Genomic DNA, 12,906 nt, shown 5'->3' on the forward strand with positions numbered 1-12,906 from the left:
GCAAAGACATTGAAGATATGGGAGAGCAGTTAATAAAGCAAGGATGGCTCACTTGCTTTAGTGAATGAGTATTTCTCCCTCTGAGAAGAAGGAAAAGAGTTAAGACTGGTGTGAATGCAGCTAAGTTGTAGGGAGAGGTGGAAATATAGGAACTCTCTGTACAGTAGAATGTCAGGTGACCTGATAAAATGGCAGCTTATTCTCTAAGAAGATAGGGAAGAGCCCAAAGTTGTATGGGAAAGCAATGCTGATAATGCTAAAATACAATGCTTTATCAATGATCAACAATATGTGTGTGTGCGCATATGTGTAAGGGTAGGACTTTTTTTGTTTTGGTTTTCAATTGCCTTAGTTTTGGTTTATTAATTTTTTTCAGCAATTTAAGTATAGCTTTCACTGAGCACAGAATATTTTTTTGACTGTTAGTGCTATGCATACTGCAACTTTAATAATGCAATTTGTGTGTGAACATATCAGCCCAAATGATGATATAATTCATATCATGATTAAACTCTGAATTGTGTTTCTTTTGACTCCGGACAGGACTATCTTGAAACTAAAAGAATGATTTTCCCAAGATTTTATTTTCTTAGCAATGCCGAACTTCTTGATATTCTAGCTGATAGCCAAAATCCCGAGTCTGTACAGGTAATATCATTATTCTCTGCTCAGCAATATTATTTCCCAACCAGGTTAGAATTTTATAATGTCATTGGCATTTGTGTCTGGTCTGCAGCCTCATCTTGGGAAATGTTTTGAAAATGTGAAACAGTTATTCATAGGGAAACAAGAAGTTGGCCCTCCTGCTGTGCTAATGCTCATATCTGCTGAAGGAGAGACTCTTGTGCTGCCCAAGTATGATATCTATGTTATAAACTAAGCCTTTAGACTCTGTAAAACTTTGCTGTTTAAAACCTTTGCTTGAAAATTTCTGACATTTCATAGAAGTTTGCTAAGCAAACTATTTCTTCAAAGATAACTTGGTAGGGCTTTACATTTCCGTCTCTATGTTTATTAATATATCCTGTAAGCCAATGCAAGGTTTCATTATGCAAACATAAATAGAAAGGAAATTTGCTGTTTGTTTAGGGTTGTTGATGCAGTGCCCCCTGCTGCTTCCACTGACCTCTGGTGTTATCATGGAAGGCTCCCAGGCAATTGTAATAAGCTAGGTTCTTCCATTACGCTGGTCCAATTTCCCACCACTTATCAGGGCTCACCAGCCTTTGGCATGTGGCTCCTCATATGAGTTGATTAAAAAATGCTTTGCCCAGGCTTTCCCATTTACAAAATCCCTCACGGGACACCGACCTAGGCTTGCTGTATAAAACATTCACTAAGGACTCTAAAAATGCTTTGTAGTATAATTTATCTATTTTGGAAATTCATATTTTACCGGATCCCCTTAACTTTGCAAATTCCTTGTTCTGATGTCAGAATTTTGTAAGTCTAGGTGATACCTGATAATGTTTTCTGCATACTTTTCTAATTTAAATCTAGAAAAACCAAAAGGTATTATTGAATTATATAGCCCTTTGGCCCATGAAATTATAATTGTAGAAAACATAGCCTACAGACTTAGCAAAAGAGTGAAACATAAGTAATAAAAATAATTCTTCATAATGTTATTTTTGAAAAAATTATAGGAGAATCCGTTTAAGAAGTGGTGTGGAACAGTGGCTGGTACATGTAGAGAAAAGCATGTTTGATGTGGTAAAAAAGTAAGTACAATTTTCAGATCCTAAATTTATATTTTATAAATATATTTAAGCTTGGTTAATTATCTACTAGTATAAGTGAGAAGCATCCGAAGAAATACATTGAGTAAAGTCTTTTATGAAATGGGTTTTTTTTTTTTTTTTTTCTGTCTTTTTGCCATTTCTTGGGCCACTCCTGCAGCATATGGAGGTTCCCAGGCTAGGGGGCCAATCGGAGCTGTAGCCACTGGCCTACGCCAGAGCCACAGCTACGCGGGATCCGAGCCGCGTCTGCGACCTACACCACAGCTCACGGCAACGCCGGATCGTTAACCCACTGAGCAAGGGCAGGGATCGAACCCGCAACCTCATGGTTCCTGGTCGGATTCGTTAACCACTGCGCCACCACGGGAACTCCATGATACAACGTGAGGGAACATGACTAAATGGAAAATAATCATTTTTACAGTGTAAATGTCAGTTTGAGAATGTACTCATGGACAACATTCAGTTTTTGTGTACTTTAAAATTCATAAGTGTCTGGAAACTGGCCAGAACCAGAAGTGCTGTCCATTTCTGCCTGCTTTCAAAAGCCCCACTGCCCAGGAGGCTTCCAGGTGCAGCCTACTCTACTCCTTGGCATTTCTGTCCCACTTTGGCTTCCTGGTATTGTTTACTTGCTTTAGTTTTAATGTTCTCCTATTCTCTATTTTGATCTGTCATTGCTGTTTGTTTAGAATGAAGAAAGAGCCTCAGAATGTGAATAATTAAAACAAATTTGACTATACCAGCCTTCTGCATGTCTAATTATTTACTATTGTTTATAGAAAGGCTATTGGTCTTTAAGTTTTAGCATCTACATTTATTAATATTATTCCAAATACCAATACATGGTCTCTGGATAGCAGAGCAGATTATTATTTACTTATAAAATAACCATGGTGGCTTTCCTTTGTCCCAGTTCTTACCTTTGGGGTAATGTAATAAGAACCAGATGTCACGTTACATGTGAGGCGGGTGAAGGTACTTCTGCAGGCAAAGAAACTCAAAAAATGCATCAGGGCATGGGATGCCATATGCAGCAACAGGGGTGGACCTAGAAATTATCATACTAAGTGAAGTAAGTCAGAGGAAGGCAAATATCATATGAGATCACTAAATGTAGAATCTAATAAAAAATGGTACAAAAGAACTTATAAAACAGAAACAAAATCAAAAGATTTTGCCACCAAATGTGTGGTTACCAAAGGGGGAAGATGGGGAGGGATGTAAATTAGGGGGTTGGGATTGACATATACCCGCTACTACATAGAAAATAGGCAAGCAACAGGGACCTGCTGTTTAGTACAGGGTCATCTACGCAATACTGTGTAATAACCCGCATGGGGAAAGAATCTGAAAAGGAGTGGATATATGTGTATGTATACCTGATTTACTTTGTTGTACACCTAAAACTAACACAACTTTTTTTTTTTTTTTTTTTTTTTTTTAACCCGTGGCATATGGAGGTCCCCAGGCTAGGGGTCCAATCGTAGCTGTAGCCGCCGGCCTACATCACAGCCACAGCCACGCTGGATCCTTAACCCATTGAGTGAGGCCAGGGATCGAACCTGGCCTCATGGTGCCTAGTCAGATTCTTTTCTGCTGCACCCCAACGGAAACTCCTAACACAACTTTTCAAGTCAGTTATACTCCCACAAAATTTATTCTTAAAAATGCGTCTGGGCACTTGAGAGACAAGCAAATTTCCAGTCGTTGCTCTGGGATTTTTCTAGTTAAACAGTCTTGTTATTTGCTAATGATGATAGTCCTGTCTCTTTCTTGACAATTCTTTTAAAAATGTCATCTTTTCATGTTGTTTGGGTCAGTGTTGAAAAGTATTAATGATAGTGAGCATCCTTCTCTTGTTCCTAATTTTATTGGGAAAGCTTATAATGTTTCACTGTTTATGATGCTTAGGTTTCTGGAACATATCCTATATAAAAGTCACAGTTTTAATCTTTTCGTATTTGCACAATTTTTAATAAGAATATTTAATTACATCAAATGTTTTTATGAATCTACTGAGAACCTCACATCTTTGCCTTTAATTTATGGATGTCATGAATTACAAACATTTCTTTATGTTGAACTTTCCTTGATTTTCTTATTCATTGATTGGCCCTTTATTTCCTAAGAAAACTACACTAAACATGTGGTACTTTTTTTGTGGATTCATCAATTTCTTTTTAATTTTCAACATCTATCATGTATTTTGATGTTATGTTGTTATACATAAAACTTCAGTAGACTGTACCTTTAGTCAATGCATCAGTATTTATACCAGTTGATATTTTTTGCCTAAATGCTATTTTGTTTAATACTAATAACTTGGCATCTTGATCTCGGGGGACCATGAGTGCCATGGCTTTCAGTGGCATCCTAGATCCTTGACCGGGGATGGAACCCAAACTGCAGCAGTGAAAGCACTGAGTCCTAACCACTGGACCACAAGGGCCAGCCGGCTTCATGAAGGACCTAGGTCCTTGTCCTCTTTGAAGAAATAATTCAGCAGAGAGACGAAGGTAGTGAAGCAGGTAAAGCATTATTAAAGCAGAGTATGTGTGAAAAGGACACATGGGTGAGCTAAGAGAGAGAGTTGCCCTCTTGGGGTGGTTTAAACTGCTTACATGGGGGCAGTTTTCTGGGTTCCCTCTGTCTAATCATCTTGCTCATTGCTCATATCTGTTCTCAGGGTGTTCCCTGACGTGCGTGCACATCTTTTAGTCAAGATGGATTCCAGCACTAGGGTCTCTGGGAAGTTGGCAGGGCATATTATAGACTGGCACCCCCTTCATTCCCTGATCCCTTAGGATCTTTCCTGCACACATGTGGTCTGGAAGGTCTCCTTGATTCTTTAGGGAAAATAAATGTGGTCATTTTAGCTTTTTACTCCAGCGAATCTCAGCTTCTCTCTGCTCCTGCCTTTATCTTTTCTTGAAATGTCAGGAGACAGCATGCAACTACTCAGCCTGGGACTCAACTACCTGCCTACCTCAATATCTATCTCTGTGATCCCAAACATCCGTATCACAGTGGTATTTTTAAATTTTTGTGTCATGTAAATATTTCTTGAATCAAGAGTGGATTTTAATTCTTGCTTTTGTTTTCCTTTTTATCAATATCAAAGTGCTTGTTGTCAGTGCTGATTAGTCTGTATGCCCAGAAGATCCATTTTCTGCCCTATTTTGTATTGTGTCCACTTGGGATGCTCACATCCATGGAGTGAATAACCTGGATTCCTGTGCCCTCTAGCTTTCAGTAGGGACAGCAAATGTGAGGCTCCCTGTCTGTCTCACTACAGTTTTGGCAGAATCTATGTTCCTTTATCTAAAGCTTTACCTTTTGACAGGTGGTCCTTCTCCAAAGAGTCCAACCCTCGCAGGTTCCAGTAATAACTGCTCCTCTTACTACTTCAGGTCTTCAGTGGTCACGGCTGCCCCCAGGTGCTAGACCTTGGTGCTTTACCAGCCCTGTTGATTCCCTTAACCCTGCCCTCTTCTTTGCAAAAAACCCCTTCATTAAACTCTCTGCAAGTAACCCTTTGAATGTGCAGCTTCCTACTGATGCTGATATACTGCCTTTCAAAATATATGCTGATTACCATCACATTTGGACTCATGCCTGCCATCCTGTTGTTTTCTAATTGACCAGGCTTTTGGTTTCAGGGTTTTTTTTTTTTTTTTTTTCCCACTTACTATTGCTAGATTGAGTTTCTTCATCTCTTTCGGTATAGCTGTGCCAAAGTTACAAACACTTTCTTTTTTCTAGTGAATGCTCCTAAGATTTTAATACATGTAGTGAACACATTTTTATCAGAGTCTGTAATAAATATCTCCAGTTTGTCCCCAAAGAGCAATGAGTCACTTCACAATTCCTTCTCCTCACCTTCTCCATGTTGTAATCATTTAGGATTTTATTCCAAGTCCTGTTAGTTCTCTATTAATGGATCAGTAATTATCCCAGCTTAGTAAGTTTTTTGGTTTGTTTTGTTTTCATTCGTTGCTGTTTTATACATCTCACATTTTAAATTTTGTTCTCATTTTGCTGTATGTATTTCCAATTAATTTTTTCAGAAAGCATCTCTGCTAGTTTGGCTGAGACTAGAATTAATTGTAAGTTCAAATTCAGTTTGTTGAATTCTTATTTCCCAACATATCATTAAAACAATCTGTTGCTAAGACAAAACTCAGTTTACTGAGAAAGGAAAACACTATTTAGACCCTTAAAGAGTGCCTCAGAGGAGGAATGATAAAATGGGAATATTTGTTGAGATTTTGAAGTCTGATTTATGGCAGTTCTTTTATTGGGAGTGGACTGATAAAATTGGAATATTTATTGAGATTTCAAAGTCTGGTTTAGGGAAGTTCTTTTATTGGAGAATTAGGTAAAGATCAAGATGTAACAGTTTAAGACTGCTGGACACAGCAAAGCAGAATTTTCCCATTTACGCTGGGATTTGGGAGAAAAAAATCATTTTTATTTTCACACTTGACCATTCCACAATTCAGTTAAAATGGTGAGGTTATTATGTTAATAACCCATTATTAAATTTTCAAAAGTATTTTCTCTTACCTAGCAGTCTTTTTGGCTTTGGATTACATACTTGCAACATTCTGTTTAGAGATATTGTTTTTATTTCACCATATGTAACGAATTTGGCAGTATTTTATCTTACTGGAAAATTTCAAAAGTCAAGAGTCCTAAGTCGTGAATTTCACTTGGCTGATTGTCAGGCACCATTAGTTATAAGATGCATTCTGATTTCAGAGAAGTTAAAATTGATGAGGTAAAACTATTTCATAGCTTTCTTCTCTATTCTTCATTAACACTGCTTCCTCAGTTTAGTTTATTGGTAAGGACTTGTGCTTTTTTTCCTTCATGTTAATTTTCTTAAAATGTTTGGTCATTCTTGGCTATCCGTTCACATTTGCACTGGCAAATCCTTCTCCTATAAACAAATAGTTTCTAACTATATGTTCAAAGGATCATACATCATGATCAAATGGGATTTATCCCAGTGATGCAAGGATTCTTCAGTATCTGCAAATCAGTTAGTGTGATAAATCACATCAACAAACTGATCATCTCAATAGACACAGAAAAGGCCTTTGACAGAAAGTGGGCATAGAGGGAAGCTACCTCAACAAAATAAAAGCTATATATGACAGATCCACAGCTAACATCATACTCAATAGTGAAAAGCTGAAAGAATTCCTGCTAAGATCAGGAACAAGACAAGGATGTCCACTTTGACCACTGTTATTAAACATAATTTTGGAAGTCCTAGCCATGGCAATCAAGAAAAAGAAATAAAATTAATCCAAATTGAAAAAGTAGAAGTAAAACTGTCACTATTTGCAGATGACATGATAGTATACCTAGAAAATCCTAAAGGCAATACCAGGAAATTGTTAGGAGCTCATCAATGAATTTGGTAAAGTTGCAGGATACAAAATTAATACACAGAAATCAATTACATTTCTACATACCAACAATGAAGATCAGAAAGAGAAATTCAGGAAACCATCCAATTTATCATAACATCAAAAATAATAAAATGCCTAGGAATAAACCTACCTAAAGTAACAAAGACCTGTACTCTGAAAACTAAGATGCTGTTGAAAGAAATCAAAGATGACACAAACGGATGGAAATACATACTATGCTCTTGGATTGGGAGAATCAATATTGTCAACATGAGTGTAATACCGAAGGCAAGGTACAGATTCAGTGCAATCCCTATCAAATTACCAAGGACATGCTTACAGGACTATCAAAGAGTATTTTAAAATTTGCGTGGCAACACAAAAGAGCCTTCATAGCCAAAGTAATATTGAAAAAGAAAAATAGACCTGGAAGAATCAGGCTCCCTGTATTCAGACTACACTACAAAGCTACAGTAATCAAAACAGTATGGTCTTGGTGGAAAAATAGGAAAATAGATCTGTAGAATAAGATAGAAAGTCCAGAAATGAAGCCATGCACCTATGGTCAACTAGTCTACAACAAAGGAGGAAAGAATATACCCTGGAAAAAAGCTGCTTCAGTAAGTGGTGCTGGTTAAAACTGGACAGCTACATGTAAAAAATGAAATGTGAACATCTCTAACACCATACACAAAAATAAACTCAAAGTGGATTAAAGACCTAAATGTCAGGCCAGATGCTATAAAACTAGAGAAAACATAGGCAGGGCTCTCTTTGACACAAATCACACAACCATAATGGAAAACAGTGTGGAATTTCCTCAGAAAACTAAATGTCGAACTACCATGTGATCCAGCAATCCCACTCTGGGCATATATCGGACAAAACTACAATTCAAAAATATACATGCACCCATATGTTCATATAAGACATGGAAGCAACTTAAATATTCATTGACAGATGAATGGATTAAGAAGATGTGGTACAATGATATACAATGGACTACTACTTGGCCATAAGAAAGAACAAAATAATGCCATTGCAGCAACCTGGATGCAACTGGGGATTCTCTTACTAAGTGAAGTAAGTCAGAAAGACAAATACCATATGTATTACTTATTTGCAAATCTAAAGTATGGCACACATGAACCTATTAAAAAACAGAAACAGACCCACAGACATAGAGGACAGACTTGTGGTTGCCAAGGGGAAAGGGGAGGGAGTGGGATGGATGGAGAGTTTGGGGTTGGTGGATGCAAACTATTACATTTAGAATGGATAAGCAATAAAGTCCTACTGTAAAGCACAGGGTATTGTACCCATCTCTTGGGATAGAACATGATGGAAGATAATTTGAGAAAAAGATTGCATATATATGTATAACTGGGTCGCTATGCTGTATAGCAGAAAGTGAACAGCACTGTAAATCAACTATACTTTAACTTAAAATTAACACATTGCTCCTGATATGATGCAATGTCAAAATGCAAAAAATAAATTCAAATACATTTAAGATTGATAAGTTTTAAAATGAAGTCATTTAAATATTAGAAGAAAATAAATGAAATTTAGAGTTGATAATTTCTAAGGCATGATAGCAAAGATAAAATGAGAAGCAAAAGATTAAACAATATGACTATATAGAAACAAATCTGCAAAAAAAAAAAATGGACTGCCATAACAATATTAAAACAAACTGTTGGTAAATGTTACCTTTGATCTTGAATAAAACTGGGGAGATTTTTTTCATAAATCCTGTTTTCTCCTTTACTTTTAAAATCTGAATTATAATTACTTTTTAAATTTAAATCCAGGCCTTTACTGTTAAAATTCACCTGGTCATTTAAGCCCTATACTCAATTTTGTATAAATTTCAAATACTGATTTTGTCATTGAAAATGTTAGACTTTCAAAGCTAATATATGTCATCTCCTAGTTTAATGTAGCTTTACCATCTCAGAACCTCAGTGGTCTCATTGGAAAAGTACAGATGATGGTAAAGAGGAATTTAATAACATGACTTAAAGCTCTATTATCTCTATCTGGATATATATAAATTGGAACAGAAAAATCAGAGATCCTAAAGGAAAATTCCCTGTAATCTTGTCGTGTGTCATGCTTAGTCATTAAATGGCCACATCAAAGATGAGATATAAATATTATAAATATTTTTTTTGTTTGTAGATTTGTAAATCAAGGAGTTGAAGACTGGTGCTATCAAAAATTTTCCCTCTGGGTAGTATCTCATCCAGGACAAGTGGTACTCACTGTGGTAAGTTAATCCCACTTTGATATATAAGTATTTAAGTTGTGACTAAATGCTAAGAAAGCAAAGATTTAGAAATAAACCACTATAAAGCATACTGATATATGAAGCTTACTTTGAACTGCAACAAAAAATAAGATGAACAGATAGATGGATAGATGGACTGCTGTGTGATAAAGTAAATATTACCAAATGTTCATTGGAGAATATAGGTGGTAGGTATATGGTTATTCATTTTATAATAACCATATTATAAAGTTGTCCATGGTTTAAACATTTTCTTTTTTGTATTTTTTTGGGGGAGGCCCACACCCATGGCATATGGAGGTTCTCATGCTAGGGGTCCAACTGGAGCTGAGCTGATGGCCTATGGCACAGACACAGCAATGCTGGATCCTTAACCCATTGAGCAAGGTCAGGGATCGAACCTGTGTCCTCATGGGTACTAGTCAAGTTCATTAATGGCTGAGCCATGATGAGAACTCCAAAATTTTCATAATAAAATGTTTAATGAAAATAAACCATAAATTATTTTCTTAGGGAATATCACTGTATTACATTGTATTGTTTTCTACTGCTATTATCAAAAAGTTGCTACAAATTGCTTAAAAGAACACAAATCTATTACCTTAAAGTTTCCTAAGTTAGAAGACCAACACAGGTCTCACTGGACAAAATTCACAGTGTCAGTAGGGCTGTATTCCTTTTTGGAGACTCTAAGGGAGAATCCATTTCCTTGTCTTTTCCCAGCTTCTGGAATCTTTGGTTCATAGCCCCTTCCTTCATCTTCAAAGCTAACAGATTGCCTGTGCTACAAAGTTGCGAGCATCTTTGACCATTCTTCTGTAGTCTCATCTCCCTTTGTTCAGAAGCAGAAAAAGTTCTCCAGTTTCAAGGACGCATGTGATTACACTGGGCCTTCTCAGAAAATCCAGAACCTCCGCCTCTCAGTCTTAATATAATCAACCTTTTCCTATGTAAGGTGACATAGTCACAGGTTCTGGGGATTAGCACATGGATAGAAAGAAAGAAAGAAGGAAAACTGTGAGAGTTTATTATAGAAGCTAAGGGAGGAAAGAGGGACTTTTTTCTTTGGTTTTTCTCTAGAAAAAGTGAGTGGTCATCATCTTTAAATGCTCTGGAGAGGTCTGAGATCTCCATGTCTGTCAATTGTGAGGGTCACCACATGCCTTGGAGACAGTAGTTGTTCTGGAATAATGAAGGTAGAAGCCATATTGCCATGAGTTACCATTATCAAGTAGTTTTAAAGCATGCTTGACTTCATAGTTCTCTATTAAATTTTGTTTTAAATCTCATCATTTTACTTTATCTTGACCTACCTCAATTTTTAAGTCTTTGTTAAGACTTCATCAACTTGGGCTTGTAGACACATATTATGATTATCAGATCTCTTTGGTCCCCTTTGTAATACTCTCAGCTCCTAAGCTGAGGAATTATTCTTTAAGCTTGCTTATGATGACAACAAAATTATAACAAATCAAATTGCACATTTCTGTGGTTTACGTAGTATTTAAATAATCAAATCTACTCTACTAAGAAGTCTTTCCCAAATCTCCGGTCTTCCAAACATGCCTAACAATTAGAAGCAGTCTAGATTCTCTTTGCAGAAATATTTTATGATAGACTTCAGTCATTGAGCATACATTTGTTTTCTCACGTCTGCCCTACCTACTGCTAATTCCCATCCCAGCATGCAATTTACAGCTTCCCTTCCTCTTGTACTTCTGCATATGTAACATGACTAGGAGCTGTCTCTGAATGGATGCTTATGGGGATAGTGAGATGTCCATATGCATTAGCCATTAAGAGAGTTTCTATATGTATTTAACTAAGCTAGAGTAATTGCTCACTCCCCTCTATTTATCTCAATAAATAAACAAAAATCTGGTTCACAGTCTACCTCACAAGAGCCAAGATCCTCCTCAGCCTACACGAGGCAGCCTAGGAAGGAGACTCACCCCATTAGATGCTCTCACCTCAGGCTGTGAATCTTGAATAAATATCTCAAGGATGGCAGTACAGTGGCTTTTGACCAGACTCTTCTGTGCATGACCTTGACCATGGTTCCTGATGCCTGGCCCAGTTTCTCGCTCCTGCCCACTCCAATCCTCAACTCTAACCTCCTCAGCTGCTGATCTGCTCTTGTGGGTCTATAACATCCTCTAGGAAAGTCAGAGTTAGTTTCTGTGGCATGCAGCCAAAAACACTGACTGATACTCAAGTTTCCCATCCGGTACCCTCTTATCTTGCTTTGGAAAAAAAAAATGTCACCACCCTACATGTTATCTCTGTGCTAATTAGTCCCCTATTTATATCTTCATAGCTCTAGTGACATGTTTCTTAGGTGCTTCAAGTGCAGTATAATCCCCAAATGAATTTATTGTGTCTCCCTTCAGTGTTTTTCCTTCAGGAGGTAGTATCGTGGTGACTGCATCACAATCTACCTAATTACGGGGCAGGAACCTATGAGCCTCCTGACGTATCCCCCTCCATTAAGTGCCAGGTCAATCTGACACTAATCCAGGAGCCTTCTTAAAATGGCTCTGGTATGTATGGGAAGAGTGTCAAAAGATGGATCAAAGAATCGAAGTTATATTTAAGTTTTTATAAATCATGATTACAAATTTAACATATACTAGGTACAGTATTTCTAAGTCCACCTGAGGAAACAGCACCAATTTCATCTTGGAAATTATAATACCTTTATTCCTGTCTCCAGGTCATTACTTATCCTAAGTGATGATGGATTAAGAGTACAAGATTTAGAAAGTATAAACGTTGGTGATAAATATGCTTCCATTTATTGGAGAGTAAGCCTCCCACAAAGCATTAATTAAAATTGAACCTCTAACTCTCAAATACCTACAAATGTGTCAGCTTTCTCTTTTACACACGTACAAATACAGTCAAACATACACATTCCACCTATACCTCATGCAAATATCTGTTTTAATTTATAAAATTTATGCTTCAAATGTTATTTTTATATTTCTTTAGAGCCAGATCATGTTTTATAATGATTGTATCAAAAGTTTTGTGAGTTCTCATGCAGAAGAAGAGGTGGAAAAAGTCCATGCAGGTATAATACATCATCTAGAAGAGGTTGCAGAGCTGGTAGTGCTGGATTCTAGTAACACTCGAACAAAAGCTGTACTAGGGGCATTACTTACCCTTTATGTTCACTGCAGAGATATAGTGAGAGATTTACTACTAAAAAGTATTTTCAATGCAGAGGATTTTGAGTGGACAAGGTAGGTAAATCTAAATTGCAACTCTATGTAAAATAACTTCTCACATGTCTCTAGCTTAAATTAATTCTCTACCTCAAACTTTGTCAAATCTGAGTTTTAAATTTGCTGAGATTTACAGAAATTCTAAGAAAACTTTACTAATTTGAGGATCATATGCTTTTTTCTTTCTCTTTTCCACTGTCCTTCATTTTAAATTCTTTTGT

The 12,906-nt window shown here is 36.7% G+C and overlaps 1 protein-coding gene across 1 annotated transcript in view; it reads left to right on the forward strand.

Annotated features, from left to right (window-relative positions):
* The window catches only part of DNAH14 (dynein axonemal heavy chain 14), a 341,496-nt gene that overhangs the window by 145,140 nt on the left and 183,450 nt on the right, over nucleotides 1-12,906 (forward strand). The window contains exons 23-27 of the mRNA XM_021064261.1: nucleotides 544-648; nucleotides 737-855; nucleotides 1,647-1,721; nucleotides 9,350-9,437; nucleotides 12,450-12,703. Of these exons, the coding sequence (XP_020919920.1) occupies nucleotides 544-648; nucleotides 737-855; nucleotides 1,647-1,721; nucleotides 9,350-9,437; nucleotides 12,450-12,703 (641 nt within the window). The remainder of the gene's footprint in view (nucleotides 1-543; nucleotides 649-736; nucleotides 856-1,646; nucleotides 1,722-9,349; nucleotides 9,438-12,449; nucleotides 12,704-12,906) is intronic.

This window comes from Sus scrofa, chromosome 10 (assembly GCF_000003025.6).
Source record: "Sus scrofa isolate TJ Tabasco breed Duroc chromosome 10, Sscrofa11.1, whole genome shotgun sequence".
Lineage (NCBI taxonomy): Eukaryota > Metazoa > Chordata > Mammalia > Artiodactyla > Suidae > Sus > Sus scrofa.